Consider the following 23,129-nt stretch of genomic DNA (forward strand, 5'->3'; position numbering starts at 1 on the left):
CTCTTACTTTACTTTCTCATTCGGAGTTGTTTTGCAAAAAATGATAAGAATGAAGATAAAGTAAAGTAAGTAAGAAAATAACGTATATACGACTCTCCTCTATATTATTCTCTCTCTTACTTTACTTTCTCTCCACTCTAACTATTTATTATTATTATTCGCAAAACAACGGTCGAAAAGAAACGCATCACTTGTAGTGGGACAAAGGGAATACTATAATAAAATTGTTTTACTCTAGTATTATAAAGCTGACTTTGTAAATAAAAATGATTGGAAGGTCAAAGTTGGAATTTTGTGAAAAGAATTATGATTTCAAATTGAATACTCATGGCAATAGACATAGTTTTAATAAATGAGACGAGGTCTTTAAATTTTCTATTTTCCTCATTTCTAGCACTCAGCACACATTTTTCCTATATTTTATAATTTCTTTTAAGATGCTATATGATATGCATCTTAAATAAAAGATGATAAACTTTTAGTTTAATAGTAGGAGTACATGATATGTAAAAATAAAATTAATAAATAAGTTATGAGAAGGCAAACGTGTTATAAATATTTTATTACATATTGTTACTCCACATTTTAATTATTTATTAAGTGTAGTGATAAAATTCAAATCAGTAAATTTTCAAACCAATATTGACTGGCCGGCCCTTTGCATGGGTCAAACTTGACCAAATCCAATCCAACCCTATTTAATTTTTGTTTAGATCAATTATCATTTTTATAACAATTATTTTAATTGACAAGAATTGTCACTTTTTTTAAAGATACAAACAAATATGTTATTTATAAAAATATATTCACAATTTTTATGTAGTAATATTAGTAATATAATAGAAAAAAGACTTGAATATTTAGGTATATTCATCATTTAATTTTCTACTTATGTAGTAGGACTATGTTAAGTAATAATTTAAGTTTTACACATAATAAATGATGAGATTTAATAATTGCGAATGCATTTGGATTTAAAAAATAGAGTAGAAAAAGAGCATCTAAATCTGTTTGGTTGGTTCACCGTTCAAACTTCAAATCCCCAAACCAAAAATTTCACCAACACTCCCTCTCTCATTTCAAATTTATTCCACTGCAAAACACTTTGAAAGCGATCTTCCATTGCTGAAGCTGCGAGGTTTCAATCCACAGTAATCACCAAGCTGGGATCTGGAAAACAACCCTTTACTCTCTCTCTCTCTCTCTCTCAAACTCACACACAGAGTGTAATTGTTTTGGGGACTGGAGGTACATTGACACTTTGCAGATATCCCTCAAATTGTTTGTTTTCTTCTATTCCGCTGCTCGAATCACCGTCTTCAGTTCTATTCTTTTCGTCCCCACACATAAGGAAGAGGAAGTGGAATTGGAAACTGACTCAGTCATTTCGTCGAACACGACATGAGCAATTAAATTTACGCTTTATTGGATGGTTGCGGATGTGGTCTGGCGTTTTTCTCCTGGGATCTGCCGCACTGTCTCCGAATTTCGCCGGTGAGGCGGAGGTTGTGCTAGGGTTTTTTCGCATTTTGATTTCCACTTTCAAAGTTAGGAAATGACTACCACCACCAAACGTGCTTACAAGCTACGTATCCTTTCTGCGAAGTTTATAGTTCATTTCCTTTTTTCCTGTTACCCTGCAGAGTAATGTATACGGAATTTGAGTAAGAAAACTGAAATGCAGTGCCCTACATCATTATTTGATTGGATCTTTTGTGTTATTCCGAATGTTTTCTTATTCTTTGCTTTTCCACATTTTGCTGCGTTTTTTTTAGAACGATAAAAGATCATATTCAAGATTCGTGCAAAATCTCCATAATTTTAGCTTATAATACTGCCGCTTCTTCACCGTGTTTCTTATTATCTATCTATTTACATGTTTGATGCTAAGGATTAGGTGAAACTGGCATAAGACTGATACGATGTTAAATGGAGAATAAAATGGAATAAATTCTATGAGTTAGACTTGATTGACCTTATGTTACTTTTCAAAAGACCCGTGTCTTTATCTCCCATCACATGTAAAGGTTTATGTGAAATCAAATCATGTGATAGTCATCTGACTAGTAGAGATTTAGTGGATCATAGTATAAGTTATGCTGGTTAATGTCAAACTTACTGATTTTACTGCAGTGCAGTCCAAGCTTTATATGCTATATATGTATAACCATGCATAATTTTTTATTAACTGAATCTGAGCATTGATAGAGTTGAGCATTAATTTTGGAACTATTTCATTTTTTCATTAAAAATAAAGAAGCATTTGATGCTGTACTTTATACTCCACAAGTTTGATAACACTAATAGTAATGAGCTTTATGTTGACTTACGGCTCTTTCCTGAAAGAGCAAATTCATTTTCAAGGAGTCATTATCATAAACCACATATGGCATTGTCCTTTCTCCAGATACTGCATAAATCATTAAGATGAAGTTAAAGAGTAAGCTACATTTTTGTTTGAATGCCTTAACAACAACTTGTCGCAGAGGAATTTGTAGCTCATTCTGTAAGTGTAAACTGCCTAAAGATTGGAAGGAAATCATCAAGGGTTCTTGTGACTGGAGGAGAAGATCACAAGGTCAATCTCTGGGCTATTGGCAAGCCGAATGCCATACTGGTCAGTTAAACTTTCAGTTTTGCATTATTTATTTATTTATTTATTTATTTTTCTTCTTCTTGCCTTTTGAATGAGCTAGACAAGATTGGTAATTCTCTCATATCCCAAGTGAGCCTTGTTAGAGTCGTAGCTGCAATCTCTTGCAGGCCTTTTGGGGATTGGCCTAGGGTCTAGGATTCTATTTATTTAATGGAAGATTCCCTTTTCAATTTAAATTCTGAAATTTAGCACAACATTCTCTTGTAAATAATTGGGTGGTTCAGTTTTAAGTGCTTCTGTTGCATAGTTCCTATGTCTTTACATGATTGCTGATCTGAACTTCCAATGCTTTAGAGTTTGTCCGGCCATTCCAGTGGAGTAGATTCAGTTAGCTTTGATTCATCGGAGGTTTTGGTTGCTGCTGGAGCAGCTAGTGGTACTGTTAAGCTTTGGGATTTGGAGGAGGCTAAGAGTAAGCTTTTGAATAGACTACTGTGCAATTTATCAGCATAGTTAAACAATCATGGGAAACCATTGACTTTCCTCTATTAATCTGTTTGACTTTTTTCATATCTCCTATAGTCATACGCACCCTCACTGGTCACCGCTCCAATTGCATATCCTTGGACTTTCATCCCTCTGGAGAGTTCTTTGCATCTGGTTCCCTGGACACAAATCTCAAAATATGGGATCTCAGAAGGAAGGGGTGTATACACACTTACAAGGGTCATACTCGCGGAGTTAACGCGATTAGGTTTACTCCCGACGGGCGGTGGGTTGTTTCTGGTGGAGAGGACAACACTGTGAAGGTCAAATTTTTTCATTTCATTTTGAACCCTCAATACTTTCACCTTTCTCTTCGTAGTTGATCTAGCATAGAACTCAAACATCTTGTTTCTTCTTTTATCATGTTAATATTTAAATAATATCAATTTATCTCATTCTATTGCTGTCTTGTTTTGCTTTCTGTTTTTGAAACTGACGTTATCAACACATGCATCAATTAAATGGTTTCTATGTGCGAAGACAATCATTATCTATTTTCAACTTAATTACTTTAAGGTTTTACTAAATTTAATTTCCATTTTATTCCCCTTTTTGATTTTTTTTGTGACATTCTAATATTAAAGCCATAAAGGTTTTGTGCTGCAATACTGCACTTTATACAAAATTTAGCTCATCCTCTCTAATTATTTTCTGGTTCTACAATGCAGCTATGGGATTTAACTGCTGGAAAGCTTTTGCATGATTTTAAATGTCATGAAGGCCAAGTTCAATCCATCGATTTCCATCCGCATGAGTTTTTGCTGGCAACAGGTATCTCTGCGTTGTTACATTTGCTAAACTTATGTGGTCATAACTCATAAGATGTCTGCAATGTCTTGATATTCTCATATGCTATAATGGATGGAACAAGTGCAATAACTGCCCCTTTAAGCCCTCTAGAATCTAGACTCTAGAGAATGAAAAACCCGATTACTAAGAATGTAGCAATATTGATAGTCCAAACTGCAACTGATTCTATCAAGTTTATGTACCCTTTTCTTGTTTCTGTTGTGAGCTTTGTGTGCAATATTTCAGGTGAACCATCATTAACATTTTTGTTTAGGATAAGCAAAATAAATGAAGTAAAAAATAAAATAAGTATCTCACAGAAAGTTATTTATTTTCTTTATGCTTATACATTTCTTTTTTCTTTATCGTTAAACGTTATATGTATTTCACTGATATACTCATCTAAAGTTTTGCAAGTCATTGTGGTTTCATAATGTTTCTTGATGTGATTCTTCAGAATGTTATGGTAATGCATATTTGGGTAGTGGATCTACCCTTTTCTTGTTTCTGTTGTGAGCTTTGTGTGCAATATTTCAGGTGAACCATCATTAGCATTTTTGTTTAGGATAAGCAAAATTAATGAAGTAAAAACTAAAATAAGTATCTCACAGAAAGTTATTTATTTTCTTTATGCTTATACATTTCCTTTTTCTTTATCGTTAAACGTTATATGTATTTCATTGATATACTCATCTAATGTTTTGCAAGACATTGTGGTTTCGTAATGTTTCTTGATGTGATTCTTCAGAATGTTATGGTAATGCATATTTGGGTAGTGGATCTACTCTATATTTTCATCTATCCCTCATGCCCTAAGAGGGAATGATCATAATTAATTAAAGTTTATTGTCAGTATCTAATTGAAGAAAGAAACAAAGGATATAAAACTGAGAATCTAAAAATAAAAAAGAGGAACATGTATTCAGATGGGATTAAGATTTGCATATTGCAAAATGTTTTATTTGCAATACACAATGCTGGGATAGCTCCTAAGCACAATCCATTTGTTTAGTTAGCTTGTTTGTGTATTCTCTTTCTTTGAGAAACATAAAATTTTATTTAAATTAAAGTAAAAAGTGGATATCCATTTATAATTTAAATTAAAGTAAAAAGTGGATATCCATTTGTAATACATTGCTGTCAAGCAACTAATCTAAGAAAACAACCATGAGAAGAATCAGACCTTGTAACTTTTAAGTACTGAGACCTTCCAAGTGGATGTAAACAAAGGTATAGGAAGGGTAGGAATGTTCAGGGAATTTTTTTAGGAAGAAATGATGAGTAAAGACACCAGATGAATCTCATATACACTTCTTGAATTGTAAAGAAAAAAGAACATCCCAAGAAATGGTAGGATTACAAGAGGAATTAACAAGGGAGGTGCTAAAGAGCAATAGCTTTGTGATGCCTAGAAGAGGTGTGGTAAAATGATGGAAACCAAGTTGCCATTACATAATTATAGACACATACATCTTCCCAAAAGACTGCACTTGAAGTCCACTTCTTGCTTTGACCTTAATCCTTGACTGAATCATGGATAAACTCTGGGTTCACATTTCCACAGGTTTATGAAGTTGGTTCTAAGGCAAGATTACTGTCACTCTTATAAATTACGTTTCACACCACTACCTTGAAACTTTACAAGTATTTATAGTGGTTTGCATTAGGGTTCGATTTGTGGTTCCGGCCTTCCGCATTCCTAACCAGAATGTACTCTAATACTGTTTATTGAATGAAAAGTTGGAATTTGTTTTATTGCTTTTCTTTTTAGTTGTATTATGCTATGGACCTGCAGTCTGTGCACTCAGAGTGGTCGAGCTTTTTTTAGTTTGATCAACATCTGCATTTTCTTATCTATATTTCACCATATATGCTGTAAGGATATATGGTTTACTAAACTTTTTACTCTTCAGTTTTTCCACTGATATCTTTACGATTGCTATATCTCTGAATTTGCCATTTTTTTTAATTTAACTCTCTGGCAGGCTCAGCTGATAAAACTGTAAAATTCTGGGATCTTGAAACTTTTGAGCTGATTGGATCAACTACACCTGAGGTTTTTGAATTTACAATCACCGTTTCCTCTCTCAATTTTCTTTGCAGCTTATCTACTGACTACTTATCTCCCCTACCTTTGGTCTGTAACTTAGACCAGGCATTATTATTCTTGACTGAGCTTTGAGTAATTATTGTTTAATTGTTACAAATCCAGACCTCCGGAGTACGCTGTATGACCTTCAATCCTGATGGGAGAACACTGCTTTGCGGCTTGCATGAGAATTTGAAAGTAAGATCTTGACGTTTTACTTATTTCCAAGGTGTATATAAGGCTTCTATCTGGCGCATCTAATATTTTTTTTGTTTATTTTCTTTTCTTCCTTGGTTGTAGGTTTTCTCGTGGGAACCAATAAGAAGTCATGATACTGTAGACGTGGGCTGGTCTAAATTATCAGACATGAATGTCCATGAAGGAAAGCTTCTAGGATGTTCTTATAATCAGAGTTGTGTTGGAGTTTGGGTTGTAGACATTTCGGTATGAGTAAAAAAGTCATAGTTTATACTATTCATTCAACCTTATCTTGTTTGATGGCCAAACACCTGAGTGTTACTCTCTCTTGTGATGATGCCAGCGGACTGAACCATATGCAATTGGAAAAACTGCTCGAATAACTGGTGATACTGATGCAAAATCGAATTCTAGTGGTTCATCAGACGATAATGTGAAGGCAAATTTGGGCAGGCTTTCTATTTCAAATAATGCTGATCCGGTGAAGGAAACCAGATCTCTCACGAGGCTCTCTGTCCCACAGAATTCAGATAAGGATTCTAAATCAAGTGCATGTAAGCCTTATATTGTGATCTGTAACCCCCCCCCCCCCCCCAAACAAAAAAAATTTGTATTTCAGTTTTGAGTTAACTAGATGTTTTTTTACCAACTGATTGAAGCTACTCTGAGCACTCATCAAAAGTCAAATATCAGTGTTGTTCCAAAGACAATGCAGATTAATGCACCAGCAGTTTCCAGTGCAACAAATCCAAAGCGGCAAGCTGCAAAGCCCCAATCAGTAGCGAATATCTTATTCAACAGATCTGATGTAATACCTGTGATTGTGCCAAGAAATAATCCTAGAGCTGAGCAAGTTACAGAATTTAGAAAAGAAGATGGTCCAGTTAAGGCTGCACCTTTACATTTATCCAAAACTTCTGATGTTCGTAAAATTATCAACACCAGAGATGTTTTGGAAAGAACAAATGTTCCTACTCAGTCTGATAATGAGCCCCCAAAGTCTATGGATTCGAATGCCCCGGATACAACTTTTAGTACATCAGTCAAGAACTCAATTAGTGGACTTGTTGCAGACAGAAAAGCCAGAGATGATAAACCTATGATTTCAAGAAGAATTGATACAAATGCTGCTATTGATACCCTTGTCAGATATCAACATGAAAGTTGTATGTGTTCCTTTCACATTTTGTTTCTTATCATTTTTGAGTGATTTCTACATTCATGTCAAATTTTTCCTGTTCTGGAGTAGCATTTCCTCCTGTAGCTAGGATCTTAGTGAACTCTAATGTGGACGTTTAGTGAGATGAGAATAAGTTTTTAAGAGTAGATTTACAAAGAAGCAACACTGGTTGAGTGGTTCACATATTATTAGATTTATATTGATTCCTTGGATAATGAAAATGAATTATGGTGAAGGAGGCCTATTTTGGTGGGTTTGTAGATGTTCCACACGCAGTAGCTAACTTTTGTATTTCCGAATCTGTTGGATAAGAATCTGCTATCATTTGCAAAATCTAAAAGCTCTTAAGCATTTTACGCAATCTGAAACACAATTCTAGTTCGAGAGGCTGCGTTTTTTAGCTGCAGTAATGTCTCAGATTGAAGCTGATCTATAATTGTAGCAGAAGAAAAACCATTTTAATGAGTCCAGTGCTTTTATGTCAACTGTTAGCGCAGTAATTATGATTCAATGGTTGAAAATAAGAAATGGATCTGATTTTACTTTATGGTATACGTTGAAGAAACTTCTTCAAGGAGTCTGTACCTTCCTAATGTTCTTGGCTACACTGATATAGCTTTTTGATCACAGATGAATTTCGAGGAAATAATATGAGTACGGAGGCATCTCATGTAGAAGGTCAAAGAGGAGGTATAACTACATTACTACATTATGTAGTGCGTGCTTTACTAACAGCTTGATAATACTTATGTATCAGGGTTCTGCTGCATTATGAACACTAACTCATTACTCTTATGTAAAACTAGGTAGAACACATCTGATTCTCTCAAACTGGGAACAGAAAGGAAGAAATTCTTACCGTCCTGGTCTTGCTTCTGGAAATATCTCTGGGAGATTAAATGCTGTAAGTACACTCACTTTTCCTATGGATCTTTGGCACCCATATGGTTTGTTTATCAATTTCTGTTTAAAACCAAGAACACTTATTCTTTTTATCTGATCGTGATCTTGATAGGAGGCAGGAGCTGTGTTTTGCTTTGTCGCTTTCTTTGTTCTTATAAGAATTGGGAGCTAATTGACATTCAGACATTTTTGCTGATCAGTTTCCCAATTACCGAATATATTGATGTTCTGCTAATTAAACTGGTTTTGTTCCCACATGTTAATATTACCATGTTGTTGTCAATATCTAATTTCACAGCTTGTAATCTCGGTCTCCTGTAACTGTGATCACCACCTATTTTATACTCCCTCCGTCCCTGAAAAATAGACAACATTTGAAAAGGCACGAGTTTTAATGCACAATTGGTAAAGTAAGAGAGATAGAAAGAAAAAGTGATTAGAATATTGTTAGTGGAGAATGGGACCCACCTCAATAGAGAGAATAAAAATTCCTTAAATAGAATTAGTCTATTTTTAAGGGACATCCCAAAATGGCAAATGTGGTCTATTTTTAAGGGATGGAAGGAGTAGTACCTTAGTTTTGCAGATGCACTGAGTCACTGACCTAAAGTCTCACTTTTCATGCTTGACATGTGCATTCTGGGGCTATGCGAAACATTTTTAACCATAAAAACTCTTGAAAGAACTTCCTTAGTCCATCTAGGTTCAGCTCTTGATGGCTCTATACAGAATTCTGTAATTCACTCTCTTAATATACTTACATAAGCAGCTTGAGATGCTTAATTATCAAGATTTTCTATAATTGACTGTGACATTCATTCACATCTTCCATAACAGAGAAGCTATCCTTCACCTTATGAAAACGAGTCGGTCTCAGCCAGCGATGAAGATACTATTGCTGATTTAATAGAACGACATGATCAGTTTGTTGGCTCAATGAGATCTCGATTAGGAAAACTGCAGGTATTTTGTTGCATTATTATCTTACTTTTTATTTTAGGCCTCATAATACTGCTGCATTTCCTAATAGTTTCAAGTAGAGATTTCCCATATTTTGTATTAGTGATGCATGACTATGGAATATAATATGCTTGTTCATAATATATGATCAGACGCAATCTATGAGGCTGTTAAGCTGTCACATTACATTAAAACTCATAGAACCATAGATAAACAAATGGTAATTTTTAGTCCTCTAGAAGCTCATGTGACATCTCAGTGGTTAGCACATTGATTACTTCTTGATTTTTCTGCCAAAGACTACCTTGCATGGATTCTAGCAACTTAGATCACTAATTATGCACTATTTCAGCTCAAGGCTTGAACTTTTTTGAATCATCTGCTTGAGATTACCTCACATAGACTGTGCCACTGTTTATAGTAATGCATATTTACTACCTTGTCATGTTGAGATTATTGTAGGTTAGCAGTTGAAAAGTTCTATATAATTGTTAATCATGCTTGGTTTTCTTCATCCCCAGGTTGTCCTTAACTACTGGCGGAGACATGATATTAGAGGGGCTCTTAGTGCAATAAGCAAAATGGGTGACCAAAGTGTGAGTACTATACTTCCATTTATGATTGTGGGACGAATAATGCGACTTTTTCGGCTGTTATGCAATTGCCAGATTACTCATCTTATTTCTCTTTCTAATCCCTCTCCTTGTGTTGCAGGTGCTTGCTGATGTCATGAGCCTTTTGGCAGAAAAAACTGATGTTGTCACATTAGATATTTGTTCATGTCTTTTGCCACTCCTGACGGGACTCGTGGAAAGTGATATTGACAGGTGAGCAGATCCATATTAATTTTTAGCACTCTGACTTCATCTTAATCTTGTTCTCTGATGCTCTGACTTGTCAGTAATATACCTCAAAGAGTATCAGCAACTGATTTCTGTTGTTTGTTGAAATGACAGAAAATAATTAAATAAAGTAATACTCTTTCCGTCCCATAAATATAGCACATCTTCAAACAGCATTGGTTCTGATACGTAATTGGTAAAGTAAGAGAGAAGGAGGGTTTAGTTGTTCAAAACTTTCCTTATTTAGAACTAGTCTAATTTTAAGGGACGACCCAAAATGGTAAAACTAGTATATTTCATCGGATCTGTCTACTAATTGGAATGCCACCAGATGGTAGTTTCTGCAAAATGCAAGCAAACCTTTTCTATGTTTCTTACCATTTGAAGGATAGAAAAGCATGGTATTAGTGTTATGACTTATTGACTTATGAATCTTCATGATAGAGTAGGTACTAAGCAAGAATGAGCCAAGTACAAATGTACAATTTCCCTTGTTTCCTTGGTGCTGTCAACCTTGACAAACAGATTACTCTTTCGACACAAGAAGGGGGGTTTGGAAAATTCCTTTTCTTGTGTCGAAGTCTAGGAAGACAAAACAAATAAAACTGTAACATTGCACGCTTATCCACTGGATCCTCTTTAGTTTTTCTAGATATGGCATCATTTCTTTGTTTCAGGGTTATATTTTTGAAACTCGAGATTAATTATTTGAGAAATTAGAAGACCATAATGATTCCCAATATATATTATGATTTTATTGATTTGATTTTGGAATTTGGAGTGATTTCTTCTTTCGCATTTACCACCTCTACCTTACCTCACGGCTTATACAAATCGAAGCTCACTTTTATGTGGAAATCGGAAGTGTAGTTCGCTTTATGTTTTTTATCCTAGCCAAACCACATTATATCATTTTGTTCTTCTGTCCCTTCATTTATTTATATAAATAAGAAAATTATTTATTTATGTATTCATTTATTTATTATGATATCTACATCTGACTAGTAGAGAAAAAATACTAACCTATGGTTTAAAAACTTTATTCCCTACTGTTAATAAGAGATAAACTTTCAGGCTCTTTTACACTTGGGGCTACAAGGTTATGATGACATTTCTTGAAAATTTAATCTTCGTAGGGGGTGTTCGGTTTGCAAGATTATATCCCATAATTAAAATTGTAGTATTATGTTTGGTTCATGAGATTGCATCTCATGACTTAATCCTAGATTCATAGTCTTGTGATAATTAGTCATAGCCAACCCCCTCCTACTAAATAATCTCATAACTTAATCCTAGATTATATCTTTCTACTATTTTATCTAGGAAACCGAACACCACCGTACAATTGTTCTTGTGAATAAGAACATAGACTCCTGCGGATGGTCTTGTTAAAACTGACAACTTTTAATCCTGTAGGCATCAAGATATTGCATTGGATTTGCTCATAAAATTGGTGAGAGTATTTGGTTCTGTGATTTACTCTTCACTGTCGGCGCATGCACCTGTTGGTATAGACATCGAGGCGGAGCAAAGGTCTGGCTGTTTCTTCTTCACAACTCCCTTTAGCTTATTCTTGCAAATTACTGTTCTATTGCTACTATTATTTGCATATATTATTGTGATTATTATCTTAATACTATCTTACCATTGCTTTATTTGGCTTAAGGATTGAGCGCTGCAATCTCTGCTATGTGGAACTTGAGAAATTAAAATGCTCCCTTCCTGCTCTTTCAAGGTATTTTTAATGAAAATACTGCTTCAGATTGGTGCAATATCCCAATTTCTATCTGATGTTTTGTTTTGCAGAAGAGGAGGTAATATTGGCAAGTCAGCACAGGAACTGAATCTGGCGCTGCAGGAAATTTCTTGAGTGTCTAATGTTCACAACATATGGGCACTATACTGACAGGTGCATACGGTTTTGCTTTATGGGGACTGCAGATTCTGGATCCGTGGAAGTGCCGTCATTTGGTATGCTTGAAAGATGAAAGTGCTGGCAACTCGTGTAAATTCGTGCTCAGTGGGATTACTGACCCGATTCTTTATCTTAACTTAAAGTTAGGCATGGACAACCCTTGTGGCTGCCACTCAAAACAATTAGTGGCTGAAGCCTCATCAGTGGAAGCAGATCCATTCTTACTGCTTTGTTGTCTTAACCTGATTGTCAACTTGGTATTCTCGAGTGAAGTTGATGAATTGATTGTAGTTTAGAGAGAGTTGTACAAACGTGATTGCTGTTTAAGGTAGTGTAGCTCTTTGTTATGGAATGAGCTATGCTCCAATTGAAAGGGCACATAGCTAGTTTCTTTGTATGATGTAAGAGTGTTTTGGTAATGCCAGTGTTTTGACATCTATTTTTGCGGTTACCACTAAGAAAGATCTGCTGTATCCTCGAGCAATTACTTTTACCAATCTTCTATATAAATAGTGCTTTATTGGTCGATATTTTGTTGTATCCTACGAAGATATGGAGATGTTATATGAAATTCATGGGTTGTTTTTCTCACTTCTGTCCACAACTCATTGTGACCTTGGCTCATAAAATAAATGTAGTTCAGCATTCGTACTAGACTAAAGGTTATTTTTGGTCTTAAACAAAGACAATTTTATGATTTTGGTTCAGAACATTATCTTTTGAATTATTGCATCCCCAACAAATGAAAATGGTCCGGATTTAGTATATTTTTTACAGCTTCGTCCATAATGGATCAAGTCCGGACCGTTTTCCTTTGTTGAGGATGCAATAATTCAAAAGATAATGTTCTAGATCAAAATCATAAAATCGTCATATGTTTAGGACTAAAAATAACCTTTAGTGAATATTTGAGACAATAAATGAATCCTAATCTTAGAATGACATACTCCTTTAATCTAGTTTATATAAATCATCAAGAGATAATTCATTCATTGAATTTACAGACGATATATTTATCATCTCTAGGGAATTAAATCCTGAGTTATTGCAAAGTAAAAAACTCATGAAAATATGAAAGTAATTATTCTTGCATTTATTGCTGCTGTACTATTTATTCTAGTTCCTACCGCCTTTCTACTTATCAAAACATAAAAAGCAATGTTTTAAAAACCGGACCGGCAAGCGAACCGACGACGTTACTGGTTCACGGTTCAACCGGTCCAACCGGTCGAACCACCGGTCTAACCGTTTTACTGTTGCAAATATATATAAAAATATATTAAATTTAGTAAATGATTTACAATTAATAATATATCACAAAACATTAAACCTTATAGATAATTAGTGATGTATAAATAATATTAAAATTTAGTAAATATATTCAGATATATATATATATTTAATATTAGTTAGTCTAGATAAAAAATTTAATATTTCATGTATTAAAATAGATAATGTTTATATTAATTTAAGAAAATTTATTTCGTAAAATAATATATAATTAAGTACGAATTAAGTACTTATTAATTAGTTTAGATAAGATTATTCATTAATGTCAATAGCTAGGGTATATAAATTAAGTATGTAATATAACAAATTTATTTATACTAGTAAATAATGAATCTTATATGGTACTAATAATAATATAGGTGGTAAGCAGAGCATCATTAAAATATAAAGGATGATAATTATATATATTATAATTAACAATTATATTAAAGAATAATAAAATTAAAATGAATTATTAGTTTTTTAGATAAAATTAATGGTTAATGTATAAAAATATTTAATGTTCAAATTGTTCAATGAGCCCATGTGGTGGAGTGGTAGAGGTCTTCTTAACTAGAAGAGAGATCATGAGTTTAACCTCTACCAACAACAAATTTTAAAAAATTTTGAAAAAAAATAGAAAACTGGTTTCCGGTTCACGGTTCCACCGGTTCACGGCGGTTCCATGCAATGGTGGTTTAAAGGGGTGTACCGGACCGGACTACCTACCGGTTAGCGGTCCGACCGGTCCGGTCCGGTTTTTAAAACATTGATAAAAAGTAAAAACAGTTGGTCAAAACATGGAGCCATCTCCTTATTTTTTCTGTCAAGAAAAAAATATGATTGATTGGCTGATATTTCTATCAGTTAATGAAAGAGCCCAATGCAAAAAAAATGCATGTTGGGTCTTTGAAACAGTTCACATCATTTTGATAAAAAAAAAGTTTGGTTTGTTTTACCGAGAATGTCTACGGTTCTAGTCCATATAGCCCTAGAGTCCTATAAAAAATGAATAAAATTCATATTTTCATTTGAAATAGCTCTTAGATTTAAAAACTAGGTCACCAAAGTAAAGATAGTGATCCAACATGCCAAATGAATTACTAGTTTCAACAAATGTTTCTGGAAAGCCCTTATTCAAAGCCCCTCACACACAAATGGCATACTCCATTATTTAAGACATCCATCTCTCAAGATATGGGCTTGAGTATGTACATCTTGCATGCATGAGAATCCACTGTTGCTGTCAATACATCCACAAATCTCTGCTTCAATGTCTTGTGCTGCCACAGGTCTCTTGCCATCACAGTGCTGCCTGGAGGGATACCGATGTCGTCCCAACGAGCAGTCATCTCCCTATGCTGCTGAGGCCCCCGGTTGAGCAACACCACCGCTACTCTGTACCCCGAAAGAGGCCCTGCCCATACCTATCAAACATACAAATTTTACGAGCTTCCAAACACGCGGCTCGTTTCTGTATGCAAACAAGAATGTACCTCTAGATCTCCCTCCATTCTGACCTTCTTCCCTTGAACACCTAGCTTATCTGCAAACATTGGCACCATCTGCATAAACTTGCCCAACAGAGGTTTGTGAACTAAGGTTAATGACTTTTATTACCTTGGTTAACGCCTATCACTTCCTTATTTGCTATAATTTCCATTGTTTCTTTCGTCACGTTTCTCACATCACAACCAACGAGAAGTGGTGCCTAGGAACGATAGAACAAACATGAGACATCGGTATGGAAATTACCACGGAGAAAAAAACTCATCTTAGATTGAGAAAAAATACCTTGGAAATAGCCCATAGACTGAAATGGATTATGTACTCATCTTTGGTCATTCCTCCATTGCCAACCTCAAGCATGTCAGGATCTGTAGACAAGAAAGCCATTTTCAAACAAACATAATCTATAGGTTGTGTATAATGTATGTATGTACTAACCGTTCCAGCCACCCGGTCTGGCATATTCTGCATAGACCTCGTTCTGGTCTGCTCGAGAGATCATGCTGTAGGAGAATCAGAATATGTAAAGAACAATATCAGAGAATCAAACAACATTAAAGAGACAATAATCATACCTATCCCAGTTATCAGCAATGTCGTTTGTGGTTCTCCAACTGTTTCCCATGCTCGCACCCCACAAGGCCGGGTGCATGTCTCCCCTAGTTCAATGATAGGAGAATTTTAAGCTTTGCAAGGAAGCAGAACTGATATGATAGAAGAGATATAATTAAGAAATATACCATTCACACAATGAGAAAAAGATAGGGTGGCCAGCGTTCATGAGAGCTCTTGTCATGACTGGATATCTAGACAAGGACAACCAACAACATTCAGCAAGGATGCAAAAGCACGCGAAAGATGACGTGTGCTATGTGTGAAGTGCTTTCGTTACCTGACTGTTGGCTTTGATCCGTCGTTGTTACAGTTATCATACTTCAGATAATCTATGCCCTGAATGAAATAGGGAACTTATTTACATTTCTGTATAGACAAGAAAGCTCAAAGAACTCAACGTCCCACAGAAATCGCCATAACAAAAAACCAAAATTGTGTTTTTTACCCATTTAGCAAAGGTTTTGGCATCATGCTCCTCATGCCCAAGTGAACCAGGCATTTTCTTGCTACATGTGAAATAGCTGCAGGAAATTGCATTTGCATCAGATGCACTTATATAACAACACACACACACACACACACACAAATCATTTTAAGAAATTGAAATTACCCAGCATCAGAGTATATTCCCAACTTAAGTCCCTTGCTATGGACGTAGTCGGCCAAAGCCTTAACACCAGAAGGAAATGTGGAGTTCTTAGGCACTAGGCTACCCTGAAACACAATTCCGTAAGTAAACAAGAAAGCCGCAGAATTAGTACTAGAAAACACTCAAAAAGTTGTGAACCTTTTCGTCTCGAGAGATTTCAGCCCAGCAATCATCTGAAGACAGAGTTTCTGAATCAGATAATTGAGCAGCAAAGGCAATGAGCCGTGAGAATACGAAACACTGAACCTTAAAACCTACCGATGTTAACGAATTTATATCCGAGCTTTGCTAGGCCAGTCGAGACAAGAGCATCAGCTGATAGATAAACATAGAAGGTTACATTCCCTTAGTGTTAGAACAACAAAAAACAGCGTGGAAGAACGATAAATCAAGAAACACATACCAGTTTCTCTAATAATTTTCTCATCGATAAAACAGCCAAAATGGTTCCAACTACTCCACCTGAAAAACATAAACAAATTTATAAGCTAGTGCATGCAATGCTACTGTCATAACAGTTCAACATAATGCTTAATATTGTAGCTAGCTTACCCCATAGGGGGAGTAGCGGCGAGGCCATTAGCGAGCAGATTCCGTCTATCAGCACGAACGGTAAGAGTGATGGTAAGCAGAAGCAGTAAGCTTATCCACCATGCCTTAAGTGGAAGTGATGCCTTCTCCATAGCTGAATCTTCCTACTGTTGCTTAACACACACTACACACACTTACACTAACACTAACACTAACACTACTAACACTGCAAGCTGTATAGATGCTGTGCTGACTATATAACTGAAACAATGCCATATGATACAAAACAACCTTTGACAATTCCAAGAGAAATACAATACCATTTTCAAAAATTAAACATTAATTTATTCGTCTCTATCTCTTTGAGTTAGGCCCACCTTCATCTTCATCTCTCCTTTTGGGGAAATTTGCTTTCACTAATAAAGTCAGTGTTCAAAACTTATTTATTGTGATGATATTTTCAAAATTATTTAGCATATTAGTCAATTAATACTAGGTTACTAATCAAGGGAGTTGAATTATTACTTTATTTTGGTATAATTTGGCTATCAATTAAACAGTAGTAATTCACAAAGATATCAAAAGTAAAGCCATATCATTTATTGCATATTATTCTTTGTACATAGAATAATTTACAATTCTTTTAAAGCTCCAAAATAAAAGTTGATACACTTTTAAAAGCTAAATCTGTTGAATCACTAGATTAATTTCCTTTGCATAATAAACTACTACCTTTTTTTTGTAACGCAACTTTTTCATATACTCCGTATAAAAGTTTAAACTATGGGCACGAGGAAACCTCGTTCACTCAATACTTATTTAATTTTCAAAGTCGTTATATTCTTCGATATTGACAAAAAACAGTGCATTGATTTTTCAAAAAAGACGAAAGAAGAAAAGTGATTTTAAAATTGTCCAATGGAAAATATTTGTCTTCATTTTGAATTGATTTTTAACGTTTTCTTACACTTTGATATAGCTAAGTAGCTCTGTTAGAATGAATATATTTGTCCTGTTAGAATGAATATTTTTGTCAAAAGTTTGAAAGTACAAAATGACTAATATTGAAGGACATAAAAAATGACGGAATCTTTTCTCTACAAAAATGATTATAAAATGTTGTTTGTGAAAGGAAAAGAAGTTTGAAACTGATTTGTTGATTTAACCAAGCGAAGCTAGGTTAAGCAAAGCTGGGCTTGCTTTGTGGGCTAGGCCCATCATCTCTGGATCAATCCAATGATCATGGTTTGGGCTGTCGGTGGGGGTTCATAGCTCCAAACGATTTTCCTATATTCAACATTTTGTAATTTATTTAATATTTTTATAAACAAAATGAACATAAATTTTAAGAGAATTATATTTCCAGATGACACGTGGAATTATAATTTGCGTGCCTTTCTTTTCTTAATAAAATTAAATAAGATTGTGGTCACCGACATTTTCTTAAGGAAGTTTCTTCGAAGGAGCCTAAATAGAAATAAACATAATTATGAGTACGAAATATTCACAGCATGATTGGTAATTTAATAATATTTCAGCGATCTAAGCATGCAAAATAGTACTTCCTCCGTTCCGTCTTAATAGAGGCGTTTTATTTTCTACACTCATTTTGAAAAAATAATACAATAAATAGTTAAATTTATTTTCTCTCTTACTTTACTCTTTCTCAGTTACTAACGTCTCTACTACAGAGAGACGGAAGGGGTATTATTTTTTTCAAAACAAGTGTAGAAAATGAAACGTCTCTTACTAATTACCCAATAACAGTACTAATTAATTTTGTCTTTATTAGTAAAAGAATAGGAGCAGATCTTTTGCTGTGTTACAATTCACAACACCAAATGTTGTGCATAAAACGCAGAAAATAACAAATGAAACGCATAGATAGGCCTTCTCCGCTAATTACCCTATAACAGTACTAATTAATTTTGTTCAAACACCACTACCTCCACCTCACCGATCCATTCTCTCACACACAATATATTGTAGTACAATTATAAAGTTGTATCCAACATTTTTCGTCATTAATTATTAAAAATGAATTTGCATTGATACTATTTATAGCAACATTTTTAGTCACCGGTTGTTAAGGATGAATTTGCATTGTTTTATATAGCAGAAAGTGAAATATAATATTAAAATATATTTATATAAAATTGGTTCGCTTTTTTGTCATGAATTACTAAAAATGAATTTTTATTAATCAGAGTTATAGCAAATGGGTATAAATGTGAAAAAACTAAATATTATTGGGTGTAATTGTGATAAAACTAAATATTATCGTAGTATATAAAATTATATTATTATCATAAAGGAATCATTATTATAACGAAATTTTATTCACCTGGAATATCAATAATTTATATACTTATTTAGTCTCAATCAAAATCAGCTTTACTGAAATCAACTAAAAATATTAATGAAAAACAAAAACAATAATTAATGACAAAAATATTGATTAGTTTTATAAATATATATTAGCATATTGTATGGGTAAAATTATGCGGAGAAGTGGGGTGATCGTGGTAGTGGTGTTTGAATATTGAATTAGTGCTCTGTTATAGGGTAATGTAATTAGCGGAGAAGGACTATTCATGCGTTTCATTTGTTATTTTCTGCGTTTTATGCACAGCATTTAGAGGATCTGCTCCCCTAAAAGAATAGATAGAAACATTAATGATCTGAAGTAGCCTCACCGGCGGCCAATGTTCAACTCTATAAAAATGTAGGGTAGTGATTAATTTAGAGATATAATGTCTCTATGCCTTAATGCCCTTATGTCACTTTTCCATAAACTTAATTTAAATATAACCTAATGTATGGACTAATATAACCTAATGTTATTTTGGTAGCATGCAATTAAGGATAGTTCTAGTTTAGCGGATTTAATGTGAAGAGTAATACAATGAAATATGCTAAATTTAAGTTATGTCTCCAACATCTTGTACTAAAAAATTAATATTGTTAAAATATTTATAAAAATTTGAAGTAATAGTTTTATTTTCTTTTTTTTTCTCTTACATTTTTTCCTTTATATTTCCCAAAAGCGTAATGCACAATTTGAATGAACTATTGAAGAAAATCAAGAAACACGACCAAAGTAGATCAATTAATTAATTTTTATGAGATATAAAAAATAGGGATGTGATCAATTGCTAACTCACTCTTTAATGGCTAACTACAATTAATTTAAAATCATAGGATTTTAGAAATCTGGTGGTCTAAAATTTATCACGTGTGATTTTCATTTTTATTAATTAAATCTAAAACCAAATTAGGGTTTAAGATGAAAATGTCAATATAGTGTTTTGAAAATATCAACACAATGCTTTGAGAATGTCAACACATTGCTTTAAGAATGACATTCTACATGTATTATATTGACATATTTTATATATTATATTGACATTTGTTGTTGTACGAAAAAATTAAAAAATTTCATTAAATTTTTGACATCAGAACATATGCAACTGAGATCTCATTAGAATCCTTATGAAATTATCTTTAATTTGATATATGTTGTGCGAAAAAATAATTTAAATCGAGAAAGTTATATGCGTTTTAAAGTTATGTGATATTTTCCAAAACTTAGTTATAACTAATTTGTTGTAAATTGACCTTAATATCCTTATTGACGTTTTTTTATCGTATTGATATTCCGAAGTTGATGATCTAGACCCTTGAATTGAATATCTAATGACTATTATTTAATTAAAATTAATAATTAAATATTGAGTTAACAACATAACACTCCCTATAAAAATAGGTAAACTTGTGTATGAAACTTTTTGTAACTCATTAAAATTAAGTTAAAGGAAGTAATACCACAAATCTATACGAAAGGACAAGTTGATATAAAACTCGTTTCTAAATCAGCTATATACAATCTCATATATCCGATTAACGAGATGAGCAGATGACTACATTATCTAAATCTTAAAAGCTTTCGAGAAAAAAATTAAAGGTACTCACTTGATCTTTATATTAATAATAAAGACCTTTGCATAATTGGTATTGCGAAGAAGCCAACGGCTTAATTTGTTTATTAAGAATAAAATAATTGTTTTTTGGTATATACAATATTAAATTTAAAAACTACTCCATGTTGCAATATATAGGGGTTAAGTCAATCTATTATCGCTTCACTTAAAAAATTGGTGGTAGTGGCAATTTGATTCAGGACACCATTGTATTTGACTTTCTATTTTGGTGTATTACATTTATTGAGATGATTAATCTATTGGTTTGTGCGGAGTTATTAGTTTTTCAATAACTACGCATTAATTTATATTTACTCGTAAATACTTAGATATGAGTTGTTACTAACGAATATGGAGGGAAACAAGTGACACCTTTGAGCATCAACAGTGTAACGGGCGAAAAGCCCATAGAGGCATGGGCGCTACGTTGAGTGAGCTGCCGCACCATACATCTGGGTGGGGGTGGTTTCGGAGGTGAATAATTAATTCTTTTTATTCAAATTCAAAACTCACTAAACACAAGTATATCGTAGGAAAAAAAACGTGGGAAATTAAGAAAGGTCTTTGGCACCTCATCTAGTGTAACCTCAGGGGAATAATTAATTCTTTTTATTCAAATTCAAAACTCAATAAACACAAGTATATCGTAGGAAAAAACGTGGGAAATTAAAAAAGGTCTTTGGCACCTCATCTAGTGTAACCTCCGGTTAGTTTATGATGTCCCTTAATGCTAAGAACTTTGAGGTGGTCTCCCCTATCCTATAAATAGGTGGGCTTGAGAGATGAGAAAAGACAACAAACAAGCATTTATCTCTTATCTCTTCTAGTTTTCAAGCATTCTAGTTCTCGGTTCTCACCTCCAATTCAAGTTCACCTGTCCCTACGAATTTGAGGTGCTTCAACTAGATAGGAGGAAAGTCGTTTCATCTTTGAGGACGGACGTTGTGCCAATCTGTGAGCACTAGCCGGGGCATTAGGCGTATGATACGATGATTATTATTATTATTATTTAGTTAGTTAGTTAATTATGGATTTGCATATCTTTTTCATATCTTTTATCTTGCTCATTAAGTTAGTATTCACTATTATAAATAGTGGACATTGTTATTCATATTATTCATTCAAGAAATATCAATTATCCTTCTATTTTATTTTCTCTTACTCTCTTTCCTTTCAAACGTGCAAAACGCACAAAATCATAATTTTGACGCCGGATTGATCGACGGGCAAAAGCTCCCGCGACGTTCGACGCAAAATCTACGAGTTAAGGAACTTCATCCTTAACAAGTGGTGCTTTCATTCTCGAACTCATGGCCGAAGTCAATCTTCATTCATGGCCAGAGATATCGCAAGCATCCGAAGGCTTGCAACTGAATTCAACAGCAGCAACGTGGGAGTATATCCACGCTCGTCTCACCCGACTCGAGACCCGATTGGTTGAGCATAAGCGCAAGGTAGCAGCAACGCTCCCTCCGTTGCAACCCGAACCGGACCCACCGGGTGGCCCCCCGTTGTACACCATCGCACAGCAGCAATTCCAGATCACCTGCTACCAGCCGCCGCCTCCAATCAGCCGCCCACTGCTGCGACCCCCACCAAACCCACCTAACGGACAACCGTGGAACTACGTCCAGCCCCGTCCCAACCAGCAAGTCCCGACCTATGGTCTTGTATCGGCGTATGATCCTGAGCTTTACCGCCACCAGTTCAACCCTCCCGCAGCCCCGCAGCCGCCCTACACCTACATGAATTCGCACGCGTTGCTGCGAAGTCCTTATGACGGACCTCAGAATCCACCGCTGCCTCCATACAAGCCGGACAGAGACCAATTGCACCACGACCACCAGCCCATCGACTATCAACAACTACCGCTGACAGCAGGCGCCGCCGCAAACCTACCCCACCAAAACTACCAGCCCGTTGGACAGCAGCGCTGCACCAGGAAGCCCCCACTCGACTGGCCACAACCACCCCCGCAACACTCACCGTCCTGCTGGTGTCCACCGACAGCCACGCCGCTGCCCACTGTTGTTGTCCCGATCTCAACCCCTGCCAATGGGTTTGTTGAAATCCAACATTTGCCGTGTCCGCCGGAGCATGCCCAATTTCAGATTTTCGGTGAACCTATCTCTGATTCCAGTGACGTAGAGATGCTGATCATGGAAGAGGTTCGGACAGAAGAATTGCCTCCGATTGAGGTGATAGACGAGGAGGATGGCTCCATTGAGGATGGATTTGATTATTCCACCGAGAGGATTCTTGATTCTTATGCTGGTTTTTGTGGAGTTGAAAAGGCTGAGAATGAGACGAAACCTAGTCAGGATCACAAGCGCGAGGAGGAACAAGTTCAAGGGCAGTTTGAGTGCTCGCTGCAACTGAATGATTTTCCAATCAAGGTTCTTTCGGCTAAGGTTGATTTGGGTATTTCCATGAGGTACAACACGTCAATGGAATTATTGAGTGATTCATCACATGTTAAGAATGTTGCAAATATGAATCATCGATTAACATCACTCGATGCCGATGCCCGGTTGATTCCTCCGCAAAATGACACTCTA

At 34.9% G+C, this 23,129-nt stretch overlaps 2 protein-coding genes across 2 annotated transcripts; one reads left to right on the forward strand and one right to left on the reverse strand.

The window, feature by feature from the left end:
- Positions 1-1,024: 1,024 nt before the first annotated feature.
- LOC121758950 (katanin p80 WD40 repeat-containing subunit B1 homolog KTN80.4-like) lies at positions 1,025-12,548 on the forward strand. The gene is made up of 18 exons (XM_042154408.1): positions 1,025-1,589; positions 2,487-2,617; positions 2,951-3,068; positions 3,179-3,405; positions 3,811-3,913; positions 5,917-5,987; positions 6,144-6,218; positions 6,321-6,464; positions 6,562-6,772; positions 6,878-7,384; positions 8,029-8,088; positions 8,205-8,302; positions 9,139-9,264; positions 9,783-9,857; positions 9,976-10,088; positions 11,520-11,636; positions 11,770-11,838; positions 11,910-12,548. Exons 1-18 carry the CDS (start codon positions 1,556-1,558, stop codon positions 11,971-11,973), a joined length of 2,343 nt encoding a protein of 780 aa, XP_042010342.1. The 5' UTR covers positions 1,025-1,555; the 3' UTR covers positions 11,974-12,548.
- A 1,743-nt stretch (positions 12,549-14,291) lies between these two features.
- Positions 14,292-16,858, reverse strand: LOC121759716 (alpha-galactosidase 1-like). Its single transcript, XM_042155392.1, has 14 exons — positions 16,613-16,858; positions 16,464-16,522; positions 16,319-16,375; positions 16,199-16,233; positions 16,022-16,125; positions 15,857-15,932; positions 15,689-15,747; positions 15,537-15,602; positions 15,372-15,455; positions 15,235-15,299; positions 15,082-15,164; positions 14,908-14,998; positions 14,784-14,833; positions 14,292-14,714 (listed from the first exon to the last, which is right to left on the reverse strand). The coding sequence occupies exons 1-14, from the start codon at positions 16,741-16,743 to the stop codon at positions 14,478-14,480; spliced, it is 1,197 nt and encodes a 398-aa protein (XP_042011326.1). The 5' UTR covers positions 16,744-16,858; the 3' UTR covers positions 14,292-14,477.
- Positions 16,859-23,129: the final 6,271 nt, after the last annotated feature.

The sequence above is a fragment of the Salvia splendens genome, chromosome 12 (assembly GCF_004379255.2).
Source record: "Salvia splendens isolate huo1 chromosome 12, SspV2, whole genome shotgun sequence".
Classification (NCBI taxonomy): domain Eukaryota; kingdom Viridiplantae; phylum Streptophyta; class Magnoliopsida; order Lamiales; family Lamiaceae; genus Salvia; species Salvia splendens.